The sequence below is a fragment of the Callorhinus ursinus genome, unplaced genomic scaffold, assembly GCF_003265705.2.
Source record: "Callorhinus ursinus isolate GAN/ISIS: 27379988/994484 unplaced genomic scaffold, GSC_fseal_2.0 scaffold51, whole genome shotgun sequence".
Taxonomy (NCBI): Eukaryota; Metazoa; Chordata; class Mammalia; order Carnivora; family Otariidae; genus Callorhinus; species Callorhinus ursinus.
The window spans coordinates 9,675,165-9,690,588 of NW_027397113.1; the positions used below are offsets into that span (position 1 = coordinate 9,675,165).

At 42.0% G+C, this 15,424-nt stretch overlaps 1 protein-coding gene and 1 pseudogene across 3 annotated transcripts; both read right to left on the minus strand.

Annotated features, from left to right (window-relative positions):
• Positions 1 to 537: 537 nt before the first annotated feature.
• MS4A1 (membrane spanning 4-domains A1) lies at positions 538 to 14,002 on the minus strand. Of its 3 annotated transcripts, none has more exons than XM_073883682.1 (7): positions 13,872 to 14,002; positions 7,722 to 7,896; positions 7,167 to 7,286; positions 6,005 to 6,061; positions 4,277 to 4,513; positions 3,195 to 3,257; positions 538 to 2,320 (listed from the first exon to the last, which is right to left on the minus strand). In XM_073883682.1, the coding sequence occupies exons 2-7, from the start codon at positions 7,878 to 7,880 to the stop codon at positions 2,102 to 2,104; spliced, it is 855 nt and encodes a 284-aa protein (XP_073739783.1). In that variant the 5' UTR covers positions 7,881 to 7,896; positions 13,872 to 14,002; the 3' UTR covers positions 538 to 2,101. The 3 variants fall into 3 exon arrangements, with proteins under 3 accessions (XP_073739783.1, XP_025734491.1, XP_073739782.1); XM_025878706.2 differs by having other exon boundaries at positions 3,195 to 3,296; positions 13,872 to 14,001; XM_073883681.1 differs by lacking the exon at positions 13,872 to 14,002 and adding an exon at positions 10,142 to 10,251 and having other exon boundaries at positions 3,195 to 3,296.
• On the minus strand, positions 8,159 to 8,662 carry LOC112829241 (protein transport protein Sec61 subunit gamma pseudogene; annotated as a pseudogene).
• Positions 14,003 to 15,424: the final 1,422 nt, after the last annotated feature.

The window sequence follows — 15,424 nt, forward strand, 5'->3', positions numbered from 1 at the left end:
AGTTACATGAGGTCAGTAAAAACTAATTATTTGAGATCATAAAAATGAATAAAATAACTAATATAATACAGTATGCTAATTATACTTGAATAAAAAATATACTTAAAAATATATATTAAAGACAATGGATTCGGAGAGGGATCCTCAATATATATTTCAGAAGTGGAGAAAATAAGGTAGAGGTGAGATCTTGTCTTCTTTGAAGGTCCTCTCATCAGTTGTTTTCCTCTGGTCTGCCACTGCTCTTGTCCCTTTCCTCTAGTTCAAGGCAAGATTGCCTGTTTTATATTTTAGCCACATTCTGGAGTGCTAAGTGGGAAAAATCTGTTATTCAATTATTAAGTTTTCCATGAAAATCTTCCTTGGGAATCTGTGTGTAAGAATACGCTGGCATAAATAGCTGAAGTCCTGACATCACAGAGTTCAAACTCAGACTGAGCTTATGTGAATATGAAGTTAAGGCTATGGGAGCTTCCCTCATGGGTTGACATCACAAGAACACAGAAGACTGGGCAAACACCATATTGGAATCATCGGTTTCAGACAGGAACACAAATACAGTTTTATTCATTTAAAGCTAATTTTGAGGACTTTACATAGAGAAATGTCTCATCTCTTTTTTTTTTCTAATCACAGAAAATATCTTCTATTGGTGGTCCCTAAAAAAGTAGAAATATCACAAGGAGTAGAAATCTCTTTGTATACTTGCCAGAATCTGGCAGCACTTAAATATGGAAAATGCTCAAATGTAATTGATAGATTATATCAGCATTCTTTCTATGTAGGGTACTAGTATGTCTTAACATAAACAGGAATTGAGAAGTAAGGTAGCTATTGCCTGAGATTTGGCATCATAACTAATTATATTATTTTCAAGCATGATCTTCTTTTTTGAAAATGTCCATAGCACTTAGTGTCTGCATTATGTAATCTACAGCTAAGTATATATTAATGATGTAAGTAGTTTTCCAAATGTTGTGAATGTTTAAGTTTTTTTATCCCCAAGGAGTAAAACTTGATTCCTGACTCTTTTGTGTTTCTCTCAACACCTGTCTCATGCTGGTCAGAGAGCAGGTGCTTATTAAAACCTGTTGACTTTGCTCAAGTAGTTTATGCAGGCAGTTTGGTTATTTCAGACATTATAGGATTTGAGTAAGAAGATCTGGGTCTGAAAAAAGGCTCTCAAAATTACTAGCTGTGACCACTGACAAATTACCTTTACTTATTTATAAATTACTTAGCCTCTTTGAATCATTTGTAAAATATGGATGGGTTTTTTTCTTGATTATAGAAGATCAAATGTAATTATTTGATAAACTACTTTGTGAACTGGAAATTACAAATACAACTGTTGATTATCATTTAAGATTTGGGTACTCATTATGGCATTTTCTTTGATTCTTCTCTTGCCTAAAGGCTAAAAGTAGGTAGACAGTGCAACCAAGAGCCTAGAGCAGGAGTTAAGAAAAGTTAAGACAGATACAGACATGTCCATTTATAAGCTGTGCTGTTTGTACAAAGAAAGGGTTGGTATTGGCCACTTAGAGCTTCCGTGATGGGGTGTGGATGCTCTAAGAATGTACCACAGTGTCAGCCCCATAGAAAGATGGAATAGTTCCTTATTGCACCTCAGTATTACGATTTTTTACTTTCCTTAAGACAGTGGTGCAAAAGAGACTCCACAAAATATGTAGATGTGGAAGGAATTAAAGATAGTTTCAGGATGGCCTGGAGCCCACGTTTATCTTTCTCATTAGGGGCAGAGATGGAATTGCCACTTTGACCACTACTACAAAGTCTTATCTAAGGAAAAGGCTAGTGAGAAATCATGCAGCGCAGCACCTAGTCTGCCTTGTAATGTAAGTAAGCTGCCCCAGACAGGAAACATGCTGACATGTTTTGCCTGCAGTGGCTGTGTTATCTGCATGAGAGAGAGAGAGTGAGCGTGAGTGAGCTGTGGTCACTCTGTGCAAAGGCCAGAGAGACAGATGGAGGATACTTGCAGAAGGCCTCAGGAAATGGGGGTGGATATGTCTCTTGGAAGCTATGAACACTAGTTTCTAATGCCTAAGAAAAAGAAACAGAAAGAAAAAAAAATCATTTAAGGAATGCTGTCATTTTCTATTGGTGAAGGTTCCTGATCCTGGGGAGGCTCTGGAAAATTTATTTCCATTTCTTCTTCTTCTTCTTGGACTGGAATAATTTCAATCTCTTCTTCATTCTTTGGTTGGGAAGATGTTTCAGTCAGCTCAACCATTTCATCTGTTGTTTCAATTGGCTGTTCTTTTTTTCCTTCAGCAGCTAACAGGACAACTACATCCTAGGACACAAAATTAAACAAACGTTTCTTGACCTTTTATATTGGCACATTTGTCAACAAACTATGAATATTTATCAAATACCTCCTGGTTTTTATGCTGTTTATGTTATTTCCTATATACCTCCAAATACCAGGACTGATTTCCCAAGGGATCAAGTCACTTATCAAAGCTCATCTTCAAGGTCAGCAGATACTTGCCACATTGCCTGGAATGATCACACAGTATTTGGGAAAGAACACTGCAGTGATTGAGGAATTTAGATTCTAGTTTTGATTTGCCTTTATTGGATATAACCTTGGGAAGGTTGTTTTCCCTCGAATCCTGTTTTTCTCATCTGTAAAATGAAGGAACTGTGATGATTTCTAAATTTTAAGCTAACATTCTGTAGTTCGGAGCAGTTGATAATCAATCTGTCACTGGGATATTCCTATCTCCCAAATGTGGAGCCTCTCTGAACCTATTGTTTTGGAAGAGAGATTTGATGAAAAGGTGCAGGTGGGCGGGGGAGGGAATAGTGAGAAATTAAGTGGATGAACCAGTGCTTTTATCAGCCTTCAACCTGCAGCCACCCCACTTTTACACGCTCAGTGTGGAATCATGAAATCGAGATGGGCATGTGGAGTGAAGAGGAACTCAGGGTCAGTAAGTGCACATATCAGAGGGCTGTATCCTCTGTCTAAACTTCAGGCTTATTTCAAATTTCAAGACACTTTTGCTTCATTAGGTATTTTCTGCTTTCCAGAAATCTGCCAAGACCATTTTTCATGAAGCTCTTAGTCTCAAAGATATATTAGATTACATTTGCCGTAAATGATTTTTTTTGTAGATATGATTTCCCAGAGGGGGTTAGTGGACAGGGTGGCTACTACTTACAGATTTAGGTTTGGAGCACAGTTGTTTCCATTCATGCTCAACAATGCCAGCCATCACAAGTTTCTGGAAGAAGGTAAAGATCATCATCACAGCAAAAATGCCCTGAAGAATGACAGAAAAAACAAGGGCAAAAATATAATAGTAGCTCAAAGAATATGGTTGCTGCTCAGGGGGCACCTGGGTGGCTCAGTTGGTTAAGCGTCTGCCTTCGGCTCAGGTCATGATCCCGGGGTCCTGGGATCGAGCCCCGCATTGGGCTCCCTGCTCCCCGGGAAGCCTGCTTCTCCCTCTCCCACTCCCCCTGCTTGTGTTCCTGCTCTCACTGTCTCTCTCTCTCTCTCTCTCTGTCAATTAGATAAATAAATAAAATCTTAAAAAAAATTAAAAAAAAAAGAATATGGTTGCTGCTCAGTCAGTGACTGTTGGCTAAAATTAGATTAGAAGTTCAGTTCTTTAGGTAATGATCAACTATAAGAACTACTATTATCTTTAAAACCCTAATGCTTAGCACAACTGGCACACCACAGATAGTTAATGCATGTTGCTGATAGAAAATAAGGCAACAGTAATTAGTTGCAGAATCAATCCTATGTAGGAAAAATTAACCACTGAATCCCAAATTAAGTTGTATCCAGCTTTAGGTGGTATGGTATCACAGTGAAGGAAACCTATCTATACTTGGAAGATACATTTTCCGCCTTCAAACTCTACCCAAAAAACTCATTGAGGCAAAAGATGTTCATAATAACGTAGGTACTTCTTCAGTGTCCATCTTAATCATACTAATAATTATTAACCAGGATTAATAATAATAATAATTACTTTTAAAGCAAACACATAGCATTTTCTGTGTACCAGTTCTAAGCATTTTGCATATGTTAACTTAATCACTCAAAACAGCCCTATGAGATAAGTACTGTTAATTTCAATTTTACAGCTGAAGAAACTGAGGCAGAATGTGGTTAAAATTCTTGCCCAAAAGCTGTATAGGCAGTAAATGGCAGATATCTTAATCCAGAGTTGACACTCATAATAAAAACACTAAACTTCTTCCCTGAAAAGAAACCTGATTTCACACTTACCAAGAAAACAGATCGTATGCTGTCACAATATTGTATAGACAGAGAGTTTTTCTCAGCAGGGTTAGCTGGTTCACAGTTGTGTATGTTAATATATGGTGTGGAAACTTTAATAAGATTCAAATTATCCATTTTAAAAAAATGGGAAATGGTAATATTAAATATGTCCATGATCAAAAAAATTATTCCAGAAATAGCAGCAAAGAGGCTCAATGAGTTCATTATCATTTTCCCTTTGACCTGAAATGGAGACACGAAGATTTGTTAATGGGGTTTGATTTCATTTGGTGAATCTAAGCTAGGAAGGAATTCCAGATCCCATTCCTCTGACTCACAAGGGCACTACACCTACATCATATTAAACCATACTTCTCTCAGTGGTTTTAGTGTCCTCGTCACTGTAATGACAACCTTCATCTCTAACTTGCATTCCTTCCTTGGTCTTCCCCATCTCATTTTAACCCTTCATATCCAGTTTATCAAGAGAAAATTCTAAGAGTCATCCTAAATTCTTCTATTTTGTACCCCTGTACTTGCTTTCACTGCCACTGCCCTCACCCTGGTAGGCATTCAGTAAATATTGGTTGAATAAGTGACCATAAATAGTATTCAGATTATGTCTGCATAGGAAGGTAGAGGGAACAGGGGGGAAGGAGTTTCTTCTATCACAATGAGGTGAGATGGTTCTGTGGGTTTAGGGAGGGAAGGAGCAGATAGAACCCTCTGGGTCTATACCAACAAGTGGAAACAAACAGTGGCAAGAACACCACCACCTACTCCCTGTTGACACAGGTTGCAGTCAGCCTCAGCCTGCCATCTTTCAAAATGTCATTAGGGCTGATGTCTCTAGGTAGCGTAGGTAAAGGGTGTCAGAGGGAGTGTTCTACTTGCAGGAATGATAAAAGGTCAAAACAGGAAAATATATATGACAAGTACCTAATAGTATAGGATTATTGATGATTATTTTAAGACATACATAGCTCATCCCTGGCAATAAGACCTACAGATGGCAAGTCAGTAGGACTGGCTATATCTGGAGAATAAAACAACTTGTTCCCCCCAAAAAAACTGAGTTTGTCAGACCACTCTAGAGAAGAGCCATTTCCATTCATTCAATCCCTCACTGACTTTGGAAGTGACACAAATTAGTAATAACTTGTTAGTAAGTATAAAAAACTTGGGGGAGGAACTTGCTGGTAAGCTCATGACCCTGGGTGTAAATGTGTTGTAGGGTGTAAATGTGTTATAGAGTAAGTCCCTTTGTAGCTTCTTGAAGCCTCTGAAGCACTTTCATGTATATTAGGCCATTCATCCTCATGACAATATGGTAGCACCATTTTATAGAGGTACATAGAGGTAAACTGACTTGCTCAAAGTTAACGAGGATTAAGTGAATCACAGTATTGATTAGAGTTTTCCTAAATGGTGGTTTAAGAGAAATGACACAGTTCTCAAAGAGATCTGTTACTCTCACACATTTAACGTTCATTAGACCATAGCATGTTGCTGTTCATGGGTCAGCCTATAATTCTGTTTCCATGGACATAATTCAGGTAGGTCTCATTTCCAAGTTTATTATGAATAACATCACAGCAGCTCTCTAGAGAATCTTTTGCTTTTGGGGATTGAGAGATAACTCAGTGCTACTGTGATCCCATAGGTCTTTTTGTTTTCAACTGAGAAAGTAGATATTTCTCTATTGTGGGGAAAGAAGGACATACGATTACTTGCCAAACTCTTCCTGGGGTTTTTGTCTGCTGTTGCCAGGAGTGATCCAGAAATGATATACTGTGAAAAAAGAGGTGGTGGGTGGGGAAGGTGTGGGGGACATGGGATAAGAGAGGCAGAGAGGGAGAGAGGTCACTTTTCACATTGAGAACTGGTTGTAAAAAAGCTATCCACATTTCCAGCCACTTTCACAAAACTGTCCAGCCATTTTTACAGTATTCATTCTTCAGCAGTCACATTTCTCCTTTATTCATGCTCAGCTATATTCAGTCTATGCCTTTTATTCAACTAACTGGGGAGCTGTGACTAGGAATATAGTAAGACCAGAGGCAGAACTCATGTTTTCAGGTCAATGAATACTAACAACTGTGAATTTGAAAGTTTTATTTTTAGTTTTTCTTTTTTAAATTCGTGGAATTTCTCTTTGGAGTTCATGGTGGTCTAAAGGACTGATGCCAATGAAGAGTGAATCAGTGTGGAAGGAAATACGTGGCCTGAAGACCGTAGGCGCTCCACTAAAACATTGGCCACTGCAGGAAGTGATGGCGATTATTTCTTATCTTCCTTGTCTACTGTTCAGGCCATAAAATGGAGGAAACTCTTGTTTTAATCCATCTCCCTTTGTTCTGAAAATTTCAATCCTGGACACATCTTTATAGTGGCAACTATGGAAGTATCATGATGGTATAAACATGGCTACCCCATACCACACCCAGACAAGGTTACAAGCTTGGAAAACATGTACATGAAAGAGCCATAAGGATTGCTGCTCTGCTGATAAGCCAGAGGAGAGTCATTTGGGATGGGACTGATTTTTACCACCTGCGACACAGCTACACAGAACTCTAGGAGAAAGGACCAGGTGGGAGGAAATGGGATGCTCCTCTGACTTCCTGCTTTCTGAAACACCATGCTGTACGGTCCAAATGTTTAGTGCCCTTCTCCCTCCTCTCCACATTGACTTTGGAGAGGTCCCACATTGGACAATCTTCCCTCTGAATTCACGTGAAGCATGACCACTGACTTTCAATGGGATTCATGCTCAATTTAGTCAACTTCTCTTTCCAGTAAATTATTTTAACCTCATAACCTATTTCCCAGCCATATACTTTCCTCAGCCTTTTTGTCTGCATCACTTCCCAAATGGTTGTTAGCTTTTACTCACCATAATGCCTCCCCAGAGAGGGTACCACACAGTTATACATATAGGTGCATAGATATCCGTGTGAATCATCAGGAGGCCGCCTAGGGCAGTGTGGAAGAGCCCATTCATAATCTGGACGGCCTGGAGAGAGAATGGGGGCACTGATGAGGAACTGAAGTCATCATCAAGTCAGAAAACAAAGGTAAGGCTAGAAGCTCCTGACTTGGGGTTGCGTAAAATGCCTAAAGGAAGTGGCAGAGGTGCCAAGACCTTTGTCTTGTTCGGATCCGTTTTCCCCACCACCTGGGGCATTTCCAAGGCAGATATGTCTGGGATGCTGGTGACAAACTTGGATGGGAGACCCCTAAATACGCAAACCACAAAATCAAAAGGAGAAAGATCACTGTGGTAATTTCTCTGCACATCCCTGATTTGGCACATTGTGTCAGATGTAAAGAACATCTCGGGTTGGGTCAAATACCTTCTAGTTGGATTGCAGTCTGTACCTAGCCTACAGCATCTGCTTCTGTAGGCCAGAGAGTCTCTAGGATACAGAATGGAGTGCAGCTGACTTACCCCTAATGTCTTAGATTCTCTCATGAAGAAGTTTTGTGTAGGGCCCACCACTGAAGGCATCCTTTTGGGAATTATTTTTTGAACAGGATGCATGGCAGTAGGACCTTTCATAGGATCTGCTTGGAAAGTTCCACTCCTTGAATTTCTGGGTGTCGTCATTTCACGCTCAGAACTCCTAAAAATAAAACAAATAATAAAATGGGCAGAGAGAGAGAGAGAGAGAGAGAGAGAGAGAATGGGATTTTCAGCAGTCTTTTATCTTGTCTCGTGCATCTGAATACTTTTCTCCGTATTCCTTCCATGAGTGTTGTTTAGGGTACATAGACATGGCCTCTTCCCAGTGGCTTTGGGTCTGAGGCAAAGCCTACTGCTGTGTTTGAAGACAGGATCTGAAGGGGGCATCTATCCCTGCCAGGATTCTTTTTTTTAATTTTGAAATTGTTTTAATTTACAAATACAAAACACCGTGGAAGACAAAAAAATGAAAGAAAAACACAAAACATATAGGCAAATTTTTACTCCATGAGCTTCTCAAATCCTCACTTATTCACTAATTCCCAAGATGAAAAATTCTTCTAAAAAGGTATTCAACCGCCAACAATGATGATATTAATAGGGATAAGGATTAATTTCACAAAAAAGCCAATGAATCCCGTTATAGCAAATCCTATTGCTGTTGCCATGGCAATCTTCTGGAATTCTTTTCTGTCAGGTTTAGTGCATCTTTTAACCACCCGGAGTGAGTCCTTCACAAACTGCCGACCTGGCTCAACAAACTGCATTACCTGATCCATGATGCCTGCCAGCCAACTGCTCAGACACCGGCGACACGTAGCACAAAAGTGAACTGACTTCCCTGCCGGGATTCTTGACGACAATGTTTGGGGCACGCTTCATCATGGTAGAGAAATCCGTGTTTGTCTGTCTGCGTGTCCCGTGTGTCTCTCTAGAGAAATCCGTGTTTGTCTGCGTGTCCTGTGTGTCTCTCCTTCCTGGATGCTTTTCTTATACTCTCATATTGGAGAATGTATTTTGTCATTGCCTTATCCTTAGCCTTTTGCTTATCTGCTTTTGTCCGTTGTGATGGGCCAGAGGCATCATGAAGGAGCATGGTGAGGCCTGTTAGAGTCAGTAGGAGCTGATTCCAGTCTCCTCTACCACCAACTCTGTAACCTCGAATAAATCACTCTGAGGAGGCTCTCTACGGTTGTTTGTAAGACCATGGCCTCCTGAGACAGGTTGCCTGGGTTCAAATTGTGATTATTCTGTTGCTGTGAAACTACAGGCAAGTTCTTTAAATTCTCTGGGCCTCAAGTTTTTCAACTGCAAAATGGGAATTATCGTTCTTGTCTTACAGTATAGGGTTTCTGTAAGACTTCAATGGACTCATGGTCTGTGCGTGGCTGGTGTCTTTTCATTCGGGTGTAGCTCAAATGTCAGCTCCTCAGAAAAAGCCTTGCCCGAATCCTTAGTCCACAGTGATCCTCATTCACAGCACCCCAGTTCTTTGCATCATGGCACTTACCACTATGGGGAATTACCTTGATTATTTGCTTGCTTGTTTATTAGCAGTCTCTCCCCACTAGAATATAAATTCTATCAAAGCAGAGACTTTGACCCTCTTGTTCAGTATCTAAATTATGTGGATTGAGTAGTTTCTTAACATTGCTGAGGAAATAAATGTATGTAAAGCACTCGTGTCTGGATAATTATTACTTGTTTTTGTTGCTGTTCTAGTTCTTAGTATTATTACCTTTAGGAGCATTAGTTCCTGTTTTTCCCATTGGAAAAATGAGACCAGTACCCCTGTCACAGATACATTGTGAGAAATAAGTAAGTTCGCATATGAAAGTGCCTCATACATGGGGAGAAAGTAGGAAGTGCTGTCTGTTCTTAGATTTCATGATTTATTCATTTCTGAAGTTAGTGATTATTACCAAGACCCTTCCCAGTTCTCATGTTGTAAGACTGTTCAACTGTCTTCATCTGTGCTTCCTTTTGGCATTTATTTGTTTATGTCAATTACTTACACGAATTCCATTGGATCTTTCCTGGGCCCTGGAAATCTCTCTTTAGGGACACATGTTTGGTCTCATCTTTGTCAACTGTAAGTCATGTAAGGGGCCTTGGAGACCAAGACTGTCTGCCCAGCTTGCTTATCCTGTTGAAGTCACACTGAGCTGGGTGCCTGTAGGTGTGCTGTGGGACAGGTGCTTGGGAGTCTCCCAGGTCTCGTGTTTGCACCCACTTTATAGTGACAAAGAGATTTCACATCTGAAGTTCATTTAAGCCTCACGGAGTGGACAAGGGATGAATTGTTGGTTCTATTGTGTGGAAAAGGTGATAGGGGCATGAAATTGTTAGGTCACTTGTTCCAGTTACATGGCTACTAGAGATTGAAAATGAGGGCTTGGACTTACCTAACAAGGTATCTGTGGCTACTTTGGCCCCTGTGCAGAACAGGGGTTCAGCCTTTCACTTATGAACCTCTCCCCTCTTCAGATGGATGTGCTATTTGGGTGACTAGAAAGCAATTGAAATCAGAATATTTTTCAGGACCACGGGCTGAAGGGAAGAGAGGAGACTTCAACTGGGTATTTTGCACTTGATTTTGCTTCACCTCTCAATCACCAGGTGTCATGTGGTCTTGGAGGTTTTGGTGTTTTGCACCACAAACCAACCAACAAGATCACTGATGAAAAGGAATGTATTAATATAGCCCATGAAGGAGTTTACAGACTGATTCTTATCACCAGGCAGAATTTTTGGAACTGGTTAAAACCTGAGAAACCATTCTGTTCATTTGACAAATGAGGAAGCTGCAGCCCAGGGATGGGCTGTGGCTCGTTACAGATCTTGCAATCGGTGACAAACCAGAAGGCAGTCACTGTGGCTCTGAGGCTGGCGCTCTTTCTGCTGCCTCGCGGCCAGACCACGTAGTTCAGTTGTTTACTGAGCACCCTCTGCATGCCTGGGATGTCATGCATATAGTGCCAAACCGCCTGCCTTACTAAGTAGTCATTTTGTCTTTTTTGCAGATGTGGAAGTGCAAGCCCAGAGAGGTTGGTTTTCCCATTGGTAAGAAGGGAATGAGCTGGAGTCCCCACATTCCTCTCCAGAGGGCTCTTTTTAGTGAGGACAACTTAAAGAGCAAAGGGTCATCAGTTCTCTGGACAGACGAAGACAACTGGACTACTGTTGTTTTAATTTCTCCTTATTTTTCAACTGCCTGAGGCTGTGTCTGTATTATTGGTGAGATAAACCTCCGTATAAGCCAAGTTCTACTGGGGCCATGTCTGCAATGGCTAGTGGCAGTAATGACCGTTGGGGAGAAATATTTTATTTCACTATTAAAATTGATGTCTCACTATGGCAACTCTATTTCTATGAAGCCTTCAACACGTATTATGTAAAATAGTAGTTTATAAACATAAACATACCCGTTTCGATATGCTACTTCATTTTTTATGGAAATAATCTCTCTAAAATATATACATATTTTTATGCCAGAGCATTATAGACTAGTACTCAAATTTTTGTTGTATGGGAATATATAAAATTAGAGCACATACTCCTAAGGATATCATAGATTCCTGCAGCTTTGCCCTATCATTGTTTTTTAATTTTTCACAATGACTTAAAGTGCCCAACACACAGTTGTGCTCAAAGCCTAGTTGGTCCATTAGCAAGGGTTACTGGGCACATTGGTCAGAATGTGATCACAGTAGGATTTTGTTTTCACTAAACTATATTACCATCAGGGCTCAGTCGATCAGACACTGCCCCATATTTCATTACAGTGACTTCTGCAAATCTTTTTTTGGTTTTTAAAAGGCACCACTGTTTCTGTGTGCATCCGCTGCGGAAAATCTCACAGCCTTTATGGGTTTTGGTTCAAATAATGACTTTTAGGTCCAGTAATTACATCATATAATGAGAAGGTCAAAGCTGCCTAGGTTTTGTTACCTCAACTTCCTCCTTTGCCACTCAAAATAGTTCTGCATTTTTATCCTTTCTGGCCTCCGGTGCGTATTATCTCTGAGGAAGGATGTTCTGACTTCCTTTCCCTCTGCCTGTGCTCCTCAGCCATTCCCATCTGCCAGGACGTCAGTCCTTCAGAGAAAGTGGTTCTTGCACCTTCAGTCTTTATTTGTGGTGCTGTGCCACGGAAAATGCTAGTCCCGGCTCTGCTGCTTGCCACTTCTCTTGCCTCACTATTCAGAGTGCTGTTTGGGAACGCGAGGTGATTTGCAATTTATAATGTACTAAACACTCGAATAAGAACGGTTACTACTGGGCCTTTTGGTGATTAAAATGTGCTGCAGTGTCCCCATTCCCAGCCCCCTTCCTTCAATCTGGCAGTGTCCCCAGCCGCTGTCTAGTGTCCCCCCTCTCTTAGTGCCAGCTTCTTCCAAGCTTGTCGCCTCCACCTCCTCACCACCCACTCGCTCCCTGAGCTTCGCTGCCTGCCGGATGCTGCCAGAGCCACTCAGCTGAGGCTGCTGTGTCCGAGGACTGTGCTGCAGAGTCTGTGGTCTTTCCTCGGGCAGGACCACTCAGATTGCTTTATTTCTGTTCCTCTGTCCCCCAGGCTTAAAGAGCGGGAGCCATGTTTCTCTCCAGCTCCTTCATCTCCATGTTCGGTCAGTCGTGCCGCCTCTTCCTCTGTAAGGGGTCTTGGTGTGTGGACCATTTTCTACTCCCAGTGTCACCCCATGAATTTGATTCTCATTTCCCCTCCTGGGTTAGCACAAAAGTCCTACTCTTCTGCCTTCAGTCTTTCTCTTGTCTAATCCATCCTCTGTAGAGCCACTAGATCAGGCGCCAAATCACCACTTGAAGGCCTGCGCATCCTGAGCTTGAACTCTGTCTGGGCTGTTATTGCCTCTGGGAGAAACCTGTACCTGGACCCCCCACGGCCTTCAAGGTGCAGGTCTACAGCCCTTCTGAAGCTGCACCCTACTGCTCCCCACTGGAGCCACTGATCTGGACGCATCTCCTGCTTTCTTCTTGGAACCCTGTCCACACTGAAATGCTCCCCTCCTGCCTCCTTCAGGGCCAGAATCCCCATTAGACACTCACATCACCTGAGACTCTCGCATGGCTTCTTCAAAGCCCCCAGCTCTCTGCATTCCTTCCTTGTCACCAACTGTTTTCTTTCTCATGAGCTAATACTGTAACTTTTCTAATGATTAGGGTGTACATTTCTTAAGGGATGTCCTGCTAGGGTTACATAGAGAACCTGTTTTCTCTGGTACTATGAGCTCAATAAATGTTAAACTGAGCTTTTTCCTCAGGGAAGATTTACACATAAATGCTCAGGATGTTGGACCAAAAGGTGATCGTTTCACCTCGCTTGATGATCAGTGAGATCCAGCCATTTTGTGGGAAATGGGAAGGGTAATCACATTATATATTGGTTTTAGGAAGCAATTATGATGTGGCTAAACCTCATCTTTGTGGCCCTTCCTTAAATCTTCCTCGTCTACAGTACGCACTCTCACTGTAGACTTCTGTGATAGATTTGAGGCAGGAATTTTGTGCTCAGTTTGATGTCCCCCGAGTCCCCTCCAGAAAATGTTAGCCTGTGATGTTTAACAACACCACGGGGTATTCACCTCTAGCAGGATATCTTTGGAGAAAAAAACATTCAGAACAAGAGAAGTCGAAATATTTTCATGATAGCCATGGCTGATTATTTTCTTCTGTAGAACCAGGTGGTTCTAAGACCTTTAGGATTTTAGCTCGTTTAATCTTATATAAGGCAGGGGGTAATACATTGGTACCCATCTTAGAGGTGAGCAAACCGAGGAATGTAGAGGTTTGGTAACTTGCCTGTAGATCTGTAGGTGGTGGAGCTCCGGTTTGAGCCCAGGAGCTTGGTAACAATTCTCTTGTCTACATGCTGCAAACTGCTGCTTTTGTAGAATGGCTCCTAGTTCATTGGCCAGGCTCTCTCTTGAGAGAGGGAGTGGTTAAGGGAGTGGGTGGGCAGCAAGCCCGGGTACCCCTCCTCACATTGTGACAATACCAGAAGACCTGACCAGGGAAACCCTTGAGGGAAAGCCAAGAATCTAGTCTCCAAAACCATCCAACGCTTTACCCGTCACTCTGTTTTAGTCACTTAAACAAAGCGAACTGGCTCCTTACCTGAGTGTCCGAGGCCTTCGGGCGCGTGGCTGATTCGGATGCTTCCTGCTGAGTTCACTTCCACTGCTGGTGTCTCACATACACAGGGGTGAGTGACATAAGGCAGGTCTGGGGCCTCTCATAGATACCAGGTGACAGGAAATCAGTGGCTTCTGCTACCTTGGCCTTTGCCCCAATCACTTTGGTTTAATGCACACTTACCAGAGCCAAAGGATATACAAAAAAGTTTCTGCCTTACCAGGAGGTTTCACTTCTTGAAAAGGACCCCAGGGGACTGCCTGGCGTACTTTACGCTACCCTAATTAGAAGAAATTTGCAGCCCCCACCCTGTAAGCAGGTGTGGATGGTGGATCCCCAAGGGCAAGAAGGGCTCTAGAAATTCTCTAAAGATGGGCTGTTAGGACTTTTACCTTTTTGCTTCACTTTTAGGAGTGAGTAGGTAGAAAGAAGGTATCCAAGTGGAGAGATTCAGGAATCATTAAGCCCGGTCGTTTGGGAGGGTTGTAGGTATCCCTCTCCAAATATTGTCCACATTTACCCACACTTAGGGTTCTAGTGGGACCATGTATGTCTTGTGTGGGATTTACTAGAAATGGCCCAAAAGTATACGTTGGTGCTGTAGAACACATCCTCAGAAGCTTGAGGCAAGAGTTGCATGTTTTGGGATACAAACGGAAGTAGCCCTTTTACCTACAAACCCCCTCTTTTTCTTCCATCTGTCTCATTCCCTTGTGTCCCCTCTCTTTTCAGTCTGGCCTGGAGCTATGCCACTGCTAGATCAAGTGAGAGAATGGAGGAAGCCGGTAGCCAGGAAAGTGTAAATATTTGGGAAAAAAATCAGAGGAAGTTTTGCCCAAAGATATTGTTTCCCCTGCCCCCAACTTTTTTGTTCATATGTTGGATTTCTCATTGCTTTTAATTTCCTTGTCCCTTGCTTTATTTTATGAGACACCCAGGGCTGTAATTAGGTAGTTGTTTGCCTAATCTAAAAATATGGCAGCTCTCCTGACAAATTTGAGGTTAATTCCCGTCTTCCCTCCATCTCTGCCTCTATCCCTCTCTGTCTCCCCACCTCCTTCCTCTGTTCTCTGTTTCTCCCTCTGCCTCTCTCTATGATGACAGTTTGGATCAGAGGGTTAGAGCCGATGGGTAGGAGTAGTTCTGGAGTGCCTGATTTTGGGGTAACATCAAAACAAATGCCACCTTCCCAACATTGAAAGAGTTCATTAGTGGAACAGGCTACCATTTGAATAGAGAACTTGCTGTCATCAAGTATACACAAGTAAAAGGCATACAGTCACCTCTCATAAATCTTATAGAGGGAACAGGAGCAGAAACAGAAGATCTGCTGGCTATTTAAGCATCTGGTTGTAGGTCTGATGATCTGCTGGAGTGCTTGAATGTTGGTGACAGGGATGACAATTACAGGAGATCTGAGCTGTGGGTGATTGTGAGGCCAGAGGTTGGAGTCCAGGATGATGGGTGGTCACTGGAATGTGCCATCATGTTAGTTGGCGTGGGAATTTAATAAATGCCTGGCATCAGTGAGGCTT